The sequence below is a fragment of the Spodoptera frugiperda genome, chromosome 30 (assembly GCF_023101765.2).
Source record: "Spodoptera frugiperda isolate SF20-4 chromosome 30, AGI-APGP_CSIRO_Sfru_2.0, whole genome shotgun sequence".
Lineage (NCBI taxonomy): Eukaryota > Metazoa > Arthropoda > Insecta > Lepidoptera > Noctuidae > Spodoptera > Spodoptera frugiperda.
Window position 1 is genome coordinate 11,733,491 of NC_064241.1, and position 19,177 is coordinate 11,752,667.

The 19,177-nt window shown below is 35.0% G+C and overlaps 3 protein-coding genes across 4 annotated transcripts; 1 reads left to right on the forward strand and 2 right to left on the reverse strand.

The window, feature by feature from the left end:
• Positions 1-3: 3 nt before the first annotated feature.
• On the reverse strand, positions 4-6,787 carry LOC118269581 (AP-1 complex subunit sigma-2). 2 transcript variants are annotated; one of them, XM_035584750.2, is made up of 5 exons: positions 6,605-6,787; positions 6,233-6,411; positions 5,720-5,828; positions 5,235-5,372; positions 4-1,058 (listed from the first exon to the last, which is right to left on the reverse strand). In XM_035584750.2, exons 1-5 carry the CDS (start codon positions 6,605-6,607, stop codon positions 1,014-1,016), a joined length of 474 nt encoding a protein of 157 aa, XP_035440643.1. In that variant the 5' UTR covers positions 6,608-6,787; the 3' UTR covers positions 4-1,013. The 2 variants fall into 2 exon arrangements, with proteins under 2 accessions (XP_035440643.1, XP_035440644.1); XM_035584751.2 differs by having other exon boundaries at positions 4-2,308.
• A 322-nt stretch (positions 6,788-7,109) lies between these two features.
• On the forward strand, positions 7,110-18,517 carry LOC118269861 (F-box only protein 9). The gene is made up of 11 exons (XM_050707133.1): positions 7,110-7,324; positions 7,687-7,836; positions 9,457-9,585; positions 10,240-10,384; positions 10,751-10,899; positions 14,837-15,000; positions 15,404-15,598; positions 16,034-16,169; positions 16,644-16,757; positions 17,397-17,585; positions 17,965-18,517. Exons 1-11 carry the CDS (start codon positions 7,322-7,324, stop codon positions 17,968-17,970), a joined length of 1,380 nt encoding a protein of 459 aa, XP_050563090.1. The 5' UTR covers positions 7,110-7,321; the 3' UTR covers positions 17,971-18,517.
• On the reverse strand, positions 11,366-14,439 carry LOC118269862 (uncharacterized). The gene is made up of 7 exons (XM_050707134.1): positions 13,983-14,439; positions 13,793-13,902; positions 13,010-13,247; positions 12,743-12,823; positions 12,593-12,667; positions 11,852-11,902; positions 11,366-11,568 (listed from the first exon to the last, which is right to left on the reverse strand). The coding sequence occupies exons 1-7, from the start codon at positions 14,040-14,042 to the stop codon at positions 11,392-11,394; spliced, it is 792 nt and encodes a 263-aa protein (XP_050563091.1). The 5' UTR covers positions 14,043-14,439; the 3' UTR covers positions 11,366-11,391.
• Positions 18,518-19,177: the final 660 nt, after the last annotated feature.

The following is a 19,177-nucleotide window of genomic DNA, read 5'->3' on the forward strand; positions in this document are numbered from 1 at the left end:
CAGTTTGATTTCTTAAATATTAATTTAATACGCAATATGTTTCAAAGAGAATGTTATATTTGTTTGATCCTTAGGCCTCTTGATAATTTGTAGATATGAACGTGATATGAGATTAAAGTCTGACGTAAGACGTTGGGAGCTTACACGAATATAGCGCAATAAATACTGTAAAGTTTACAAATGTACAAATGTATACAAATGATGTGAATCGCACAGTCTTTTCAACGCCGCGGGCGGCCGTCGGGTGTACTAGTGAGAGGTACATCGACACAGTACGAGTACGTGTGATACTTGTCTAACAAACTATTCATGCAGTCTGCGAGTCCCATAGCAATGTAACAAAGTGGAGGGCTAGTATTGCAAGTGTACCATTCTCAGTAATAACATATAAAGAGATTTACATAACTTCATCTACTCTATTATCCATAACAATATAAGCGAATCTTTACCAAAATATAAGTATGTATGCTTCTTTTGGCACAAACCATTATTATTCATTTACCACAGTTACATAACGATACTGAAAAACTTATTCATAACCAACATTATGTACCAACGTTACGTACATAGAAAGAAGCAGTTCTACCAACATTCAAATCATTACTAAACTAAATTAAGTACATAAGCAGTTGCCATTGATACTGTAATAGGTAAACAACCTCTCAAGTGCAAAAAATATTTGTAATTAAATGCCTACTTATAAACTAAAAGCTCAAAGTTGAATACAATACGCAAATGAAACCACAGAACAATAAAGTAATGAACCTGGTATATGACTACTGAGTACAACAGTTAGGTATTTCAATAAACAACAACTATATCACTATGTTGACAATATTCTGTAATATATTTTACATATGTATATCCTTGTACACGCGAGTCGCAACCCTAATGACATCAATATCAAAACGAGGTTTGTTACAATGTTCTAATATCAAAATCCGTGACGTTTGTAATGTTGTACGTGGTCGCTACGTATGTGGCTGGGGCGAGGGGGCCGGGCCGGCGCCTGCTTACCCGAGCCCGTGGTCGTCGAAGAAGCCCTGGGGCGTCTCCTCCTGCAACAAGGGGTATCACTGAGCCAGAGTCGCTCGTGGCCGTGTTAGACCGAGCCATCGCTTTTCGGTTATCCACACTTCCTTTCAAATTTACACGTTTAACCTCTTTTATCAAATTAAATTTGGTCGCATTACCTTTTCTACAGAAAAGGGGCATTGAAAGTAAAAATGTTTATAACTTGTAAAATATATTTTATTAGAAATATGTAATTTTATCACATAGACATAATATGTATCATGGAACGAAACATTATCATAGTAGGGATTAATACACATTATTGCACATAACTCCTTGATTATGTTTTTACGTCACAAAATCTTTCAATCTTTGATAAAATACCCGATTAAATTTATAAAAAAAGAAATACTTATTTTTAACACAAAATCTTAAGGATTCTGTAAGGAAATCTCAAATAACCGAAGCTAATAGTTTTTTCAAATAGTAACTTTAAATCTCAACTTGATTTGAACTAGAAAAACTTATAATAAAGCTAATTAACACATTTTCAGTGTTTTGGCTTATAAACAATAAACAATGAAATTCGTTAGGTCATGTCAATAAACAAAAGTAAATAAACTTCGCAAGGAATAAAATTTTAACTTATTTAAATAATAATTCGTTTTGTAACAATCAATAAAATTATAATAGTTCAACGCACCACGTAAACAATATGGACGACCATTAAAATAAAGACAACGAACACAAACATAAAGTCTAATGAACAATTAATATTACAACTAGTTAAGAGAAACTCCGAAATAGTCAACTTACTTCTATAAAATACATTCGATTAAGATAATTTATAAAATAATATTTCGTCTTGGTCCACTTTGGCCTGTAGAAACAATTCCGTCAATACATTCATATAAAATACTTACCTATATATTAAAATGGTTAATGTAATGATAATTTAAAACCAATCTTAAGTATCAGTCGCCAAATAACTACAGTAGAAAATCTACAAGATCATTATTAAATATTATTTCTATCTAATAATGTACGACTGACGATGACAGTCTATAAAAAATTCTAAAATGAATATGTTGTAGACATATAATAGTGATATTAAAAATATGATTATGGCAAATGGTGTTTTGGAGTTTAGTTAGAGTAGGCGAGGCGACAGATGGTGTTGTCTTAGAACTTCGTTTTGTTAGCGCGGTGGTATTGGGCAGGGGGTGCACGTCGCCGCCGGCCGCCGTGTCTAGAGGAGCCCCACCTCCCGGAGCGCCGCGTCCACTGTCTCGTCCTAACACAATCCACGCCGTCAACATGCAGCTAAGCTAGATGCTCCAGTACTTACGTACTTCATATTCACATCTTACCATGCATACATTAGTATACTTTGTAAGTGCCTACTCTTTCTATCTCTCATTGTTTACTTTAAATTATAATTATTAGGTATACGTAGGTAATTGTAGTTTATAGAACTAAAATTTAAAAAAATCCAGGGCTGGACTCTGATTTCTGAATTTAGTATGTTCAGATTATTATATTTTCATTTTGATAAGGGGCATATTCTTTTTTACACAGATTGCAATATCCACGCCAATATATTTTTAAATTGTTATAAATGTTAATACGTTATCAAAATTACAAGAAAATTAGCATGCTGTTAACTGTTACATAATTACTGGTCCACGCCAAGGGGAAGCGTTAGAGGAGTACCACGGACATACATAGCACCTTTACGACACCACACCGGACACATGGGACTGCCGCACCACGAGTTACTCGAGCTGTACAATACATTCTGACACCTAACTATTCATTGATTGGACGAGCATTTTAATAGTATTATATATTTATCTGATAAAAGAATCTTACTACGCACACCTAATGAATGGTGCGTTTAGGTTTAAATGCTCAGTTCTGGGACTATTTTGTTATAATAATGTAACGGCTAACTCGTGGTACGGCAACTCGGGACGGGACTCGGTACATGCAAGAAAACAGATTAATTTGTTTATATAATGTATTTCGACAACCCATTACAGTAAATGCATGAACAGCCAGACCATAACCAATAACCAAAAACGACACTGTTTTACAATGTATGTACGTACGTATATAACACAAATATATTTTTGAAAAATGTTATATTCATGACTCGTAAGGATGAATGACCTCTAAATGAAGAGATTGAGCAATAGATACTTATGCTATCTCGTTGGTACATTTCATTTGAGGGACGTACAGTGTAGTGTACAGAAAAGCATGGTAAAGCAGTGTCCGATACAATGTAATAATAAACTTTAACTACACATATATGTATGAAGCAACGATATACAGATAAACTATTTATAACTAACTATAATGACGCCTCTGTCCCTACTCACAAGTACACAATATCGCATGACAGATCTAGAATCGAGATAATTCATGTTTCTCTGAGATTTATATTCTGTATGTGTGTGTGACTGTAAATGGAGCTACGTTAGTTCTACATAGCCATGCAAGAGTCGCAAAATATAATGAATAAAAGTAAATACAAACTACATACATAATTAAAAAACAACTAACTACATAATACTTAGATAAATACAAAATAAGGAAAAGCACATGCATGCACAGCTTTAAATATATTTAAAATAGTAAACTAATTAATTTTCCAATGTTGTGCGACACATCAGTGTAACAATCCATCGTTCAGGTCCTGACCGCCACCAATGCATGCATTTCACACCAAAACAAAGGAGAAAATTAGCAGAGTGCAGTGGAAGGAGAAGTAAGAAGCAGAGAGTGAGATCACAGCCGGCGGCGGCATGAGGAGTACACAGTAGAGTATTAGTAAGTAGTACCTAGTATTGAGCAAGAAATTATTGAAATATCTATCCTCTATCACCTGTTCTACAAACTCTGAAGCAACATAGTATAATAATGTCTTTGTTTAGTAATTGAGCAAAAGTAATTCTCCAAACGCCGACTGCATCACTCATTAGACTAGTCATTTTAGCTTTGAGTTTTGCAGATAACTAAAACATTCACATTTTTTTTGTATGTGTTAAAGTGCTGAGTATTCTGTTATAATATCATTTACAGTGACTAACATACATTTTTAAACAACTTTTTAAATATATTTTTTTGTTTAGGCACTAATATTATCTATCTATTCATAATATTCGTTTAACTCTTAAATATTTAAATTTCGCTGTCTATCAAATGACACGTGTAAACGTGTTTGTTTAATATTTCGTGATATGTCGTATTCATTCTGAAAGCATATTTGTTTCACATTAGTTACAGATATGGTTTTGTTTAATTTAGAATTAGATGTTGAAAGAAATATGTTTCCAGACAAATATGCTACACATAGTGTTATTACACGATAGCTTTAGAATTGATATGTGTTAGACATTAGTGCGTCTTCGAAGTTAATCTAAAAGGCAGTGCTCCTACGCGCGTACATTAGTGTTACATCTAATACATAATCAAAAGGCACTACTGAGGCCACTGTCCTATTAACTGGTCCACTTTATATACCTATATTTATTTATATACTCAATATTTACGTCTATAAAACCATCTAGCTGCATCATGACTAGTATGATTCCAGTTTATGGCAGTTTTGTTTATATTTAAATAAAACTATTTCCTACATCTTCAAGTTAAATATAAATCTGATATTAGTCTGTTAATTTCTATTAATTTTCACTAGTAACAATCTTAAAGAACAGGATAAATCATTGATAACTAATATTTAGGAACTACATAATTAATGTTACTTATAGTATAAATAATGTTAGAAATTATTGAGGAATCAGAATATAGGATCAGCTTGATTAGTTAAACACATGTTTAATCCTAAATAATATGAATCAAGTTACTTAACAAACACCTAAGATAAAATAGCAAAAGTTTAAAAATGGTTATTTGATATTGCACCATTATATTATCATCCTGAGTACGGCCCTGCCTATATTGCATTAGTATCTCTCTCTGAATATTACATCACATGCAGATTTTTTGTTATTAACATATTGTGCCCTATACCATAATAATAATATTTTTCATTTATTAATTTGTTCCACATTTACCAAGAGCTTAATAAATTAATGAAAATCTTGGAAGAAGCACATTAAGTAAGCCAACAAAAAATCTGCCAATAGAATTAAACCTAACACCTGCATAACCCATAATATTAATTAGACAAGCTCATTATCCTGACTACTGACCTCTTGGAGTAGATCCTGTGCAGCGATGGCCTTCAGGACATTCTTCTTGCTGGTCTCTTGCAGCTCACCACCGAGCACCAACTCATCCAGGATAAAGTATGCCTTCTCAAAGTTGAAGATTATATCCAGCTCACATACCTGGAAAAATTGCATGTTGATTATTAAACTAGACTTTAAAACAGTCATTTGAGTTGCCAGAATTAACAATGTAGTCAATGATAAGTTATCAAATTCAAGTCAAGACAAGACAGGAAAATCGGATCCCTTGTTTGGCAGATATATTTGTGAATGAAGCTATTTGCACTAATATACAGAGCTAAAAAGTTTCTTTCTTTAAATGTGCTGATCTCTGGAAGTATTGGTCTGATTTGAAAATTCTATTTGTTGCATAGTCTATTTATCGAGGAAGCTATAGGCTATATATAAATCATCATAGTCTATTTATGGCCAATATGGCGCTGAGATGAAAGAATAAACATACTCACACTGCCAAAGTACTTGTCAAGCAGTTCCACATAGCGATGTATCAGCTCGAGGGTCAACAGCTCATTGTCCTCTTGCTCCATCGCACAACAGAAGTATAGAGACGCATATCTGTTGATAGAGATCAGAGCTTTATGGTAGACACTCATTGAATTTCTTGTTATTTTTTTTCCACATATCTTATAAGAATTTAAAATCAGTAAATGAAAAGGTAAGCACTGGTTGACAAAACTGACTATACAATAAAAAATAATGTTTTCAATTAAATAGTTATTGTTACAAACATTATTACATGATATTTTAGCTGAGCACTGGTCTATTTTATTGTTTTGCCTGCAATATTTTATAAAGTGTGCAAAAAACTGTTTTTATTTCTTTCTATTTGGACAATCTAATAAGACAGAAGATAGATTAGTGTATGTTTCATCTGATAACATGATAGTGAATCATATTAGCACAATATTGTTACCACTACCCAGTGTCAGTATTATTTGTTTATAAAAGAGGTCAAATACCTTTTGTAAACTATTTTGACATCTTTCCACTCTAAGAAGGAACACATCTTAGGCTTCCTGGCTAGCACAGTGGTTATAAGTTCTCGTGTGATCTTCTTCTTCAGCTTGTCTGGGTGCGCCACGTACCATTTCTGCAGTCTTAGTTTGCCTTGCCGGCTGAACAATAACATGAACTGCATCTGAAATATGAACATTTTTGGCCTCAATATTACAGCTATTTCGGTGTCTTATACAGCACGAATTCGGAATAATTAAAATAATACACTTATAAGCTAAAATATAAACTCTTAGGATTGGATTAAATCCATGTAGAAACCAACAAAAACGTAATAAATAAGCCAAGGAAAATGCTACTCGTTAGAGGTTACTCACCATCTTTAAATCTTAAATCTAAGTCCCACAATATATGTAAAAAGGAATGTTTGATACTTAAGGACATTAATTAAAACTTTACTACATATTTTTCCTTGAATACAGTTAAAATATAGCCAAAATAATTGTTGGCTGACGTGACGACATGATCAATATCATTGATGGGTGACGTCATACGAAATGTTGACAGAACATACGACAGAAGCACAGATTATGTCAAATAATTAAACGACTTAGTCGATTATTTGAATCAAATTGCATTACATGAAATAACTTAATAATATGCATTTACAATACATATTTATAGATACTATTATGCATTTAGGTTATATTATTTAACACTGGGCACATAATTATCAAGTGAGACATTGTATATGTCTAATATTTTTTAAATAAATAATGGCCAAATCTGACCAATAGTATTGAGAATCAAGTCTAATCAAGAGCTCATTCGGTTTAATATTTATATTATCTGTGACTTATGAAAGAGTTACATTGACATTAGTGACAGGTAGACACTGGTAGAGTTTTCTTCCGTCTGCGGCTCATTGACAAATTGAATTGACATGCTAAGTGGAAGTGGAAACCTTGGATAATAGTTTATTTGCGAGTGATTTTGTTTAGTGCAACATATGGCAAAAATATTAATGCTATTATAAAACACACTGTAATTTCTTGCAAAGCCCATTCCAAGGTTACCTATAGAAAAATATAAAAATGGTAAGTGTTGGTTTATTTTTGTAATTTGTTTACTACGTTTTGGCAATTTTTAGATAACATACTGACCTAAAATAGGTAAATTTACAAATATATGATGTTAATAGAAACATATATAAACAATCATTACCCTGGCTTAACTGTAGATCTAGATATAATGTATCAAACCGGGAGAAACTTATCTGATCAATTTTTATTTTTTTTACCTACTTTTTGTATAAAAATGTAAAATTATTAATAGGTATATTCAATTAAATAAGATGAAAAGCACTAGCATTTACTACTCTGTCATATAATATCACTATTCACTATAACTACCTGTCTTGTGTTATGTTTATAAGTTTTTTAATTAAATTTTCTTTTAGTCTCAAGTTTCTGCAACTGGTTCGCCGGTTGGTGGCGCGGGAGGAGACAGTGAGGGGGAGGAGCAGGAAGACCCCTCATCCTCGTCACCTGATGATGTGGTAGAAATTGAGGATTCACTTAAGAAATTAAATGTCCAAGATAAGACACAGGTATGTTGAAACAAAATTATTATTACAACTTTTTATAACTTTTATACAAGTTTCATCATCATCATCGTCATCAGTTGGAAGTCCACTGTGTTGAACAAACGCCTCCCCCTTAGTCCGCCGTCTGCATCTACTGGATTCTTGCTATACCGACAATTTGGTCATGTCGTTCCACCCTCCCCCTCTCTTTCAATAGGAGCAACAACAAAAACCCAAGTTCAAGTTTACTAACAAAAAAATCATTACATAAATGTTCTTGTACTTGTTTAAAAAGTATATTGATAGGTTGTTGTCTGTCCAACTGTTGATGTGTCTAGGTTCTGTAACTTTGTCTATAAAAAAAACTTGTTTTCTATGTTAAATGTTTATTTTGTTTTATAATATTTGTACCAAACATGAATCCTTATCTAGTATCATAATATTTCTCAAATTGTAAAACTATTGTTATAGATATAAATATGGCTTTCGAATAAGAAAGAGTAGTCTCATTCTACAACCTAAATAAAAAAAAACACAAATGAATAAGTATAATATTATCTACAATATATTTTTATACTTAATAGGATGATGAGTCATCATTAACTATCATTCAATGAAAATTGTGGACTGCTTATCTTATATTACATAAAATATTCATAGTCATAAGATAATTTAAACAATTTGCCAAAATAATTACACCAATATTTCCCTCATTGTGTAATTAATGAAATAAGTACTTTTGTAAAGTGTAAAATGAAAAAAGAAATGCAATGGCCGGCTTATTTACTATCAGCATCGAGCATCAGCGAGAGTTGTCAGACTCTTTCTTACTGACTAAAACCACCTTCTTTTCACTCCTGCTTTTTGAGCCAGAGCCCTATTAAAACCGCTAGGTAGTCATCTACTCCGGTCCAGAATGTGCCCTTGGTGCTATATAATTTCTTTTTTTTTGCAACACATAGACTCACATTTTCTTTTACTAACCATTGAATAAAATTCAAGGCACATAATTAGACTACCTGGCATGATGAATCTTAATGGTATTCTAAAAATTTTTGCCAATATAGTATAGTACTAAACCAAGTTGAATACCTGAAGTTCTCACCATAACAGGAATAAATAGCTGGAACTGTTATCAGCTCCATATCAGACTGTATTTCCTTATCACTGATATTACTCAGGTCCAGTAATAGTTATTAAATGTCGCTTTAAAAGTATATGCAAGTCATGGTAATTGTTGATGGTCATAAACCTTGTCAAAGTAAATATGTAGATATTGTTGTTATTTTTTTTTTCTATATTAGTGGTACCTTTTATAGATTGAGATAATCTCACCAGACTTACCCACACCAGTACAATTCCTGTAAACTAGGATCTATAGCAGAAAAAAAATTATAACAATGAAGTCCTATGTATAAATAATGTCTTGAAAGTAATAGAAACATTCCATATAGGACAAACTTTTCTTAACTAAACTTCACTCTTATGAGACAGCTGTAACCCTTAGAAGACGCCACAAAGTACAAGTGCACAGAAAGTTGTGATGTTTAGTGAAAACAGTCTTATATATTGTAATTTTATTGTATAGCTAATTATTTGTTTTAAATAGATAAATAAATAATGTTCTATGATTTGTTTGTTTAGAATGCGGACGACGAGTTGGCGGCTTTCCGTCAACAGTGGCAGCGGGAATTGGAAGCCAATGCTACCCCGAAGAGGAGCACGCCGCCGAAACAGAAGCAGTTCTCTGAACCTATCTCTGATGAAGAAAAGGTACTTACAGAGTGCATTTACACCTTTTTATGGTAGACTAGCTACTTCCGCGGTTTCACCCGCTCTGGCTCGGTGCCTCCTATTGGTTATAGCTTGTTGTTTTATAGTCTATAGGCTTCCTCGATAAATGAAGTATCCAACACAAAAAGTAATTATTCAATTCGGACCAGTAGTTCCGGAGATTAGCGCTTTCAAACAAACAAACAATCAAACAAACTCTTCAGCTTTATAATATTAGTAAGTATAGATTCTATAGAAGGCCAAAAAGCAGATGGATCAACTAATGGCAAGGTATTATCAGCATCAAGGCATCGTCCGTCACATGTCCAAGAGAACACTAGAACGCAATAGACATGGTCGCCCTTGGAGAAAGCCATTGGCTTTAAATAGAAATATATAGATAGATAGGTAGATTAAATAGATAATCTAATTATTACACCAAAAGGCATGCTTTTGTCAAAGATATGTGAATGTGATTATGTAGAAAATACGAATATCTGTAAAACTCAGAGAGCCCTGCACGAATAGGCCAGGTCGACCAGAGTGATACCTACCATAAAAAAATATTAGTCCATATCCAGTAAGGAAATTAAGGAAAAAATAACTGTTGAATATTTATTCGCATGTAAAATAAATACCCTTTATATTCTGTAGGCTAAGCAGTTGTTCCTGAGCGGTATAGAGATGGAGCGGCGCGGCAGGCTGTATGAAGCCATCCAGCACTACAAGTACTCGCTGCAGATACTGCCCGACGTGGAGAAGCGTCTGCATAACGAACTACAGGCCGAGATGCCTGAAGGTAAGCCATACCAAATTAGAAAAGGAACAAGTGTGCTATGCAGTCTTAGAGGGTAGTAATTTGGATAGTGAGGTCTGACAATAGTAACATAATCTAAGGGTGATTATCCTGTAGAGTTGTGATAAATGAATTATGTGTGGCAAAAGAGAATAATTCCGGTCAGAATATAGTCTTTTATAAATTGATCACATGCCAAATTGAAAGGAACAGAAGTATCTCCCAAGTAGCCTTACGCAGTTACTAGTGTACTTTTACTAGTATACTTTTTCAATAATCAACCGAATTTGAAACAAATGCAACACAACGTCACACCTATACATTTTAATCATCTCCAAGCCATCTAACTCTTTTCCTTCGTTTGTCCAGAGGAGGAGATAGAAACAGACGTGATAATACCAAAGGTGGCGTACCCTGAAGATGATGAGGAGGAAATCGAAGGGGAGGACCTACTGAGCAAGTTGAGGAGGATCCTCGCTTCGAAAGGGGCACTGTGTGAACCTGAGCTTGAGACTAGGGTGAGTCTTTGATGACCAGTACACCATATACACTTCGTTGTCCACTATTTGACATGTATACTGTATAAAATGCTGCATAACATGTTGTAAGTTGAATGTTAGCGCAGAATTATTCTTATTATTCTATAGTTATTATAATTAAGAATTAAGCAACATGATTTTACTTGCGTGGCTTCACGTCTTCACTTGACATTTTTTGATGCAATACAGCATGTTGCAGAGAAACACACAACATGTCGCACGACATATTGCGCATCGTTAGATGCAAAACGGCATGTTACAGAGAAACAAACAACGTTTTTATTGCGCTTCACCGTCGACCGGCAGAGAACGTGTTCAAACGTTATGTATGTAAACAAATTTCACAATTTGGGTTTATAAAAGTGGAGATGAAAACATAAATAAAATGAAATGCTCATTTTAATATGAATTTATTTATTCATAGAAACTTAAATTAACATTATTAACATAGCAATTACAATAATAATAAGTTCATTCTACAAGTGATCTGCTCTTTTTCTCATAATATTCTATTTTTCTTCTCAACAACTCTTCTTCGAGGTCCAAGTTTCTGGATTTCCGTTTCTCATTTTCCATTTGTATGGCGTGCAGCTCCTTTCTGCATTTTATTTCGAAGTCTGTTATACTAGCGCCGCATATGGTAGGTGTCTGACGAAATTAAAAAAAAAATGAGTATAAAAGTATTCCATAATCTATAATATAAAAATAAGTCAGGTTTTCCTTGCTGACCTATAACTTAAGAACGCACGAACCGATTTCCACGGATTTGGAAAGGTGTTCGAGCTCCGTGAGGTTTATAGCAAAGACAATACAAGAGAAAAGCAGGAAATTTGGGAAGACTTCAAGAGAATAGCAGGAAAACAGGGAAAACCATTGGTGGCGAAACAGAGATCACCGTGTTTGCTAGTATTATAATAAAATAACTGCTGACCTTGTTTCCAGCCGCTTTCTGTTTTTTCCTATAACATGATGATGACATGTCCTAAAAGAAAATAGTATAATGAATAGTGCGTTTTCAGCTCACACGATGTGAGTAATAAGTTTGTAAAATAAACTTACTACAACTTTGTAGCTAAAATTTAATAGTTGTGGTTAATTGTAGTGTGTAAGGTAGATACCATATTGATAAGATTTATTGTAAAAAGAAAAACAAATTGTATGACAAGGGCACGGACCAAGAGTCCGTGGAGAACAAATGTAAATAAACATATTAAAAAAAAAAAAAAAATAAACTTACTATAGAAATCTGTCTGCTCTTTTGCCTCCTATACCATAAAAAAAGAAATGACCCTGTCGAGGTCCCTGTAGAGGTTTTTTTTGAGCGGGGAAAATCATCCAATGTCTTCTACCGCTTTGGGCGAGGCGAAAAGGAGTGTCAGACTCTTATTGACTAAAAAGAAACCCGTTCCTACTTTTGCTTTTCGAGCCGGAGCCCCGGTAAACCCGCTAGGTAGTCCGCAGCTCCGGGTCAGGTGTCAGCCCTACTGGGCCCCATCTGTGGTGGTCTGATAGCGCGAGCGGATTGCAAGGCGCCGTACTCACGGGTCTGGTTCTGGTCGGGCGGCGAGCTATCCTTGCTCGCTGCCAGCAAACCCGCAATGAAGTAAAGGTCTACATCGGTGAAAACCATATTTTTTATATTGAACTTATGAAAATAAATGTTCTCATTTACCTGATTGTCATTTTGATGGTCCTTATTTGATACTTCTTCTTTCGTGTCCTCTGTCTGTTTCGAACATGGAATGTCCTGAAATATTATCAAATAATAAGTTAAAGTTCTGCAGTATTTCAAAGTTGTTGACTACTCATCACCATTATTTACCTCTATTATAATGTCATCCTCATTTATTACTAATTTAATTGAATCCGTTGATGATGATCTCTCTACTTCTTTAGGTTTGACCTGAAATAATAATAAAATTCAATAATAAATACAATATTTTAATGTAATAACTATGATGAGACAGTTACATAAATAAGAGTCCCAAAAGCACTTGAAACTTGTAGAGCTTTTCTCAAATAGTGCATGTAAGGCATTATTTTAATTTACAAACGATTGTACTAAAAAATAAATAGTAATATGATATACCTGATGATTTTCATCGTGATCGTGATTAGCTTTATTTCTTTCTAGCATAAAGTCGAATGGTAGCAAGGTGCCAACATCGTCTAGTTTGTTAGGGCTCTCTTGCACTGGGTCGCTACTACCAGCCATCGCTAGTTTTTTCTCCTCAATTCTCATTCTCTTCGTGTTCATTTTTATAATGCCCCATTGTGATTTTAATTGTGATATGGTGCGTTTACCACCAGCGCACATACTGTTGAAACTGTAATAATGTCTTGTTTACTAAGATTCTTACTAATATAAATGCAAAAGTTTGTGAGTGACTTTTTTTGTTACGTAAAAACGATTGTAGGGATCAAGAATATTTTTTTTATCTTTTATTTTAGGGGCTTTTATTCTTAGAACATGCCAGCCCCGTTGAGTCAGAAGTAAGTCAGTACAATCACACATTATATTCTAGGGTTAGGGTTAGGCTATTCAAGATGAAATTTGGACATAGGCTTAATAATTATCCTACGGGAACGCGGTCGAAGTCACTGACAGAAGCTAGTCTAGCTAGTCTAGAGATATGAACTTCCTTGCCTTTGGTTAATAGTGTTGTGACCGGTTAAGGGCCTTCTCTAAATAAGAAGGTTTCCCATAATCTCCACGCTTAGCATCGGGTACATGGTTCATAGTACGCTGGGAGCGCAGATCTACGCGAGACACAATGTGCATTCTATTGTGTTTTATATACTGGCATACAAGAGTTAAAATCTGATATGTTAAGGTCCCAAAATAAGAGCTAATAAGTGTAGGATAATGTACCTGCTTTGCAAGTCAACCCAAGCTGCGTGCTTTTTCGTATTAGTATTTGTATCTGTGTTTTTATTCTCTATATCGGACACTCTTACTTTGACCAGTTCCGTCAATAGCAGCTATAAAGATGTACATATAATTAGCTAAATATTGTAATTAAAGACTTATGTATTGTTTTTCTTCTAGAAAATAACATTACCTTGTCTTGTTTAAACCAATTCTCACTTCTCTGTCTCTTTTTATGGCCTCGATTTTCCATTGTGAACAATTTTACAAATTATGTTCCTTTCCTCGATCACAGCTCAATAACTAAAATACTCTATAAGTTTATTTAACGTTTTAATTATTGTATTAGTAAAACATTCAATAAAAGTCACTTATAGATGTATTTTATTGTCATTCTGACAAGTCTATGGCAGATATGATTTCCTTCTTAATGAAAAGAGATCTTAATCTAATATTATTTTTCTTTTAAAGTCGAATGTCGAATGTCGCACTTGTGCATGGTTCCATCAGTATCCGATGTTGTCACATGATTATCATATGATGAATTATTAAATTCTTCTTGGTTCCGTTTAGACCATTCTTCTTCAGAATTCTTTTTTGTGGAACAATTTCATAATTTATATCCACGTATATTAAAATGCTATTAAGAAAACTAATATTGAAAAGGCACTTTTTATTTATCTACTATTTCATTCTACGATCTCGTATTCTAGGCAAATACTACTTAGATATGTAGTATTTGCAGACCAGTGGTTTACATCTAATGCCTTAAAATATTGGTCAATAGGTTTTAGTGACGAAATCGAGACTATTCTTACGAAGTATCTCCTCTTAAAAATAGTCTCGTTTCCCACAGTCTCCCAAAATCGTGATTTTTTTTTGAAGGTGGAATCTTATCTAATGACTTCTCCCATCTTAGTATGGTTGATGCGAAAGGGAGGGTCAGACTCTTACTGACTAAAAACCACCCCGCAGCACTCAATAACGTGCTACAGAACATTTTGATGTATGGAATTGTCATCATCTTCCAGCTTATCTTCTGTGCAGGATGCCCACATCTCCTGGCTGCCGTACGAAGTGATCCTGGAGATACTGCGCTGGGTGGTCAGCTCCGAGCTGGACGTGTTCTCACTGGACCAGGTGTCCAACGTGTGCCGCGGACTGTATGTCGCTGCTAGGGAGCCAGACATCTGGCGCTCGCTTTGTCTCAAGTAAGTTTAGTTGCCATGTTTTATTACTTTTCACGTTGAACAATAATGTAAATTGTGATGAAAATGTGGTTCTAGGCAAGCTGCTTGTCTAAAAACTCCTATCTAAGAAAAAAAAAAACGGAAATAGGTAGTAGGCTGAATATGGAGAAAATAATATTTTGTTTAGCATTTTAATCATTTTTGTAATATTTATCAATACCTTATGCCGTCAAAACACCACAGGCGATACAAGTGAACGCACTTGTATCGCCGGCCTTTAGGGGGTTAGCAATTTAAGGGTTGTTGGGGAATCAAGGATTTGGAAAAATGGGAAGGGGGTAATTGGACCTCTTTTTAAAACACAGCAAAAGTCTTTTAAAACAATATTTCTTAAACCATCTATAATAAAACATGACGTCTCCAGCACATGGGGCATAGAGTGTGGCACCCTGGCGTCGCACGGCTACATATCCTGGCGCCAGATGTACATGGCGCGGCCGCGGGTGCACCTGCACGGCGTCTACATTGCCAAGACGACGTACGTGCGACACGGGGACAAGTGCTACCAGAACGAGTTCTACCAGTCCTGGTTCCTTATTGACTACTATCGGTACCTCAGGTGAGTTCAAATGGTCGTGGGTTAAGCGTGATATGTTACCGGGGCTCCGACGCGAAGCGGTAGTAACCCCTACTTTTGAAAGTTTTACAGTGTTACCAATAAAAAGATCTCGATAAGTGATTTATTTATTTATTTATTAATTTTCGTGATGCCGTTTCCATTAAAGTTTTCTATTGACATTTGAAATTCGAATCGGCTTTGACAGTTCGATATACCTATTCTTAGTTCCCGCTTTATTTTACAAAGTTTCATAAAAACTTTTCCTATGAGAATTTTATTTACTATTTCAACTTTAATTAAGTTGTTTTTTATATTATTTTAAACTTTAAGCTTTTATAATTTGAACATGCCTAAGTATATTCTTCTATGTGAACATACCTAAGTATGTTCTTTTATGAGGAATACTATCATATTTATTTATTGATTATGTGTTAGGTTCTTCGCGGATGGCTCAGTGCTGATGTGGACGACGCCGGACGAGCCCCAGTCGTGCGTGAGCCACCTCAAGAGCCGGCAGTTCAAGCACGGGCTCGGCATCATGCCCGGCCACTACCGAGTCGTTGGGGAAAAGGTACTCCTACCATAATATTTAAATAACTCTCATGATGTATACAGAAATTATAGGTTTGAATAAAATTCACAACAAGTATCAATGACACGTTCTCATTTTAGCTTTCGACTTGATGTCAATTATACTCTACTTCGAAGAAGACATGATTAAAACTATATGAAATAACGAGAAAATACACTGTTTCAATTTTCCCCCACCACAAAACATCGAGTGAAAATATGAAACTTATCTTTGATGTACTTTGTGAACCATATTTGCACTTTGAAAGACTGAGACCTCTGAGTTTGTTTCGGCTCCATCAGTAGCTATTGAAGTAACAGTTTATTGTTTTATTGCTGCCTACACATACCTATGTGTGACGAAGAGGGCTCTCGCCCACAACTCCCTCTGACATTTCGTGTCCCAACATTCGTTTTGGCGACTGTACTTGGAGCTCAGTTTGACTTAAACAAATAAATAATTGAATGAATGCAGGTTGTGATAGTGGTGAAGAGAGTGAACCAGGAGAAGAAGCCGGCGGCCTCCAACACGCGGTTCCGCTCCCGACACAAGGAGATAGAGCAGCAACAGGAACAGACCTTCCACGTGGTGAGTAGTATACTTTAACCATGTAGTGAAGTAAATATATTTGTCACCATTTCTATTTTCCTCGGGTGTTGGAAGAGTCGACTAGCTACATGTTTCAAAAAAGATTATTATTATATTATAGTAGAAGCATTCCTTATCAAATCTAATTAGGTTTGTGAAAAGGATTCTTTTAAACTTACGATCTTTAACCGTGTTGCCAAGCGTGGAGATTATGGTAAACCAATCTAGTAGAGTAGGCCCATTCGTTTCTTAAATTTTGGCATCTGTGTATCTGTCGGATGTTTCCATTGACCAAAATCAGTTAATAAGTTGTTTCTAAGAGCTTAGTACAAATTTCTTTTTACGTTTATCGAGAAAGAAACGAGCGCGTTCGGTGCTCTGATTGGTTGGTTCATTCGCCCCAGCCGACGAGAGCCGAACGCGCTCGTTTGGTTTTCGTTCAACGTAAAGCAAAACTCGTACTAAGGGTACTGAACTACATTTATGAAAGCAACAAAAATTAACACATTGAACGCCGTAGTGGTCACCGGTGACCGACGTTAGCGGAGGATTTGCCTTCAACAGTTTTCTATTGGCAGTCAAAGACTTATTCAGAATATTATTTCATGATGCAATGGTATGTTATGTCATGGTCTCCAGGAGTTGGAGCTGGTGGGGTCCCGCAGCGCGCGCAACTGGCGCATGGAGTGGCGGCACTACGCGGCGTGCACGCGGCGCGACCAGTGGACCCACTTCGAGCTCACGCCCGGCAAGTTCCCGCCGTTCCGCTTCAGTCGCGTGCGCAGCTACATGGCCGAGTCTGAAGCACCGCTGCCTACTCGACACTATGTATGTGTTATAATACAAGTTTGGAATTATTATTGTTACTTTATATTTTGTTTTTACCTTATCCACCTTTGCTTCGCCCAAACTTTAATAGAAAGAGTATGATTAATGTATTTTGTCTGCTTGATTGACGCATTGATTCTTACACGGAACAATTGCTTGTAAAATAATGCAGCTGGATCACCTGATGGCAAGCGATCAGCGCCGCCCATGGACACCCGCAACACCAGAGGTGTACCAACATGATTGCGCAACTATATAACGCAAATAACTAATAAATATTCTTTAAGGATTTTTTTAGTTCATAATCTTTATTGAACCATGCATATTTTCATATGTCCATTATTATAGTATCATTTAGCAACATCTTCCTTCTTTCCAGAACTAAAGCTCGATCTGCAGGGTTGTCACATAGCTGAGATTCAGGATTCCGGTCTTTAGTAAGTCATGCGCAAATATTATCAATGTATTTAGTAGTTTTTCTGTGTGATCTGACTACTGTACACTGTACTGCTGGATTGTAAACAAAAGTCATTACTTAAGGGCAGCCGATATGATGGTAAAGTGATATTCGCGTTAGAATCGACTGCACATTGCGTTGGATATGTAAAAATCAACCTTACGTCGTATGAAATAAAAGACATTTTTAATCTAACTTATAAACATCTTGTCTCAAAACCAACCTAATTTAATGCATAAAGAAAGGTGCTTTAAGTTAAAATTTTAATTACAAAAAGTTGAAAGAAAGTAAATGTAATACAGTAAATTACTTTGACTAAGCGTGTAAGACATATTTGTATATAAGGGAGTACACAGACTGGTCTATTGTGGATAAAGTCGGATATTATGTAAACTTAGAAAAAAAAACCAATTACCTTACACAATTGTCAAAATATCAGTGAATAAATAAAATGAGATCCATTACAATAAGCAAAAACAATTATTTAAAACAATGCGAAAAATGTCTTGTTCAGTGAGCCAAACTAATTGGTATAAAGATAAGCAAAATAAAGATGGATTCAGCGCAGATGCAGAGACAATGAAATATATATCTACGGTTAACTACCTAAGTGTCAATCTGCCTTGATGAGTTTTTAAATAAGGTTGTTGCAAAACTAATTCGCTGTAGTGACGTAGTGAATATAATGTGTGTTTTTCATAATTCCCAATTCAAATAGATTCTTAGTAGGCGTAAGTTCTTTGACCTTTCCCTCTGGCATCTTGAAATAATTTAATGCTTTATTGCTGTGTAATTTAAGGTTCATTTTTGCGTGACTTTGTAACGTAGTACGGTGATTTGTATAACCAAGTATTCCTGCTTAATTTTCACGTTCAATACGGCTTTATCTGCATCCAAATCGAATTTAAACTATGGATTATTTTCATAGCACTAAATTGAACAAAAAATAATTAGTTTTGGATCCCATTTTCAATGTATTTTCTGTAAATATTGTAAAAAAATGATTAAAAAAAAATTTGGACTGATATGAATTTGATAAATTGAAAGTAGGTCTTATTGTCGTGGGATGTAGGTTCCTTTTTCGATGAATCCAGTCTTATGCTGTGGGGCACGAATATTGTGATTTCTAATGCCT

Bases quoted from the DNA above. Each gene is read 5' to 3' on its own strand.
- LOC118269862 (XM_050707134.1), bottom strand. From the start codon at position 14,042: ATGGAAAATCGAGGCCATAAAAAGAGACAGAGAAGTGAGAATTGGTTT. The intron at 13,248-13,792 runs GTACATTATCCT...ACATTATTACAG, and splicing joins TGGGTTGACTTGCAAAGCAG to TTTCAACAGTATGTGCGCTG. The intron at 12,668-12,742 runs GTAAATAATGGT...ATAATATTTCAG, and splicing joins AGGATGACATTATAATAGAG to GACATTCCATGTTCGAAACA.
- LOC118269581 (XM_035584750.2), bottom strand. The intron at 5,829-6,232 runs GTATTTGACCTC...CTCTATCAACAG, and splicing joins GTCAAAATAGTTTACAAAAG to ATATGCGTCTCTATACTTCT. The intron at 5,373-5,719 runs GTGAGTATGTTT...CAATTTTTCCAG, and splicing joins TTGACAAGTACTTTGGCAGT to GTATGTGAGCTGGATATAAT.
- LOC118269861 (XM_050707133.1), top strand. The intron at 9,586-10,239 runs GTACTTACAGAG...TATATTCTGTAG, and splicing joins CTATCTCTGATGAAGAAAAG to GCTAAGCAGTTGTTCCTGAG. The intron at 16,758-17,396 runs GTGAGTAGTATA...CATGGTCTCCAG, and splicing joins AGGAACAGACCTTCCACGTG to GAGTTGGAGCTGGTGGGGTC.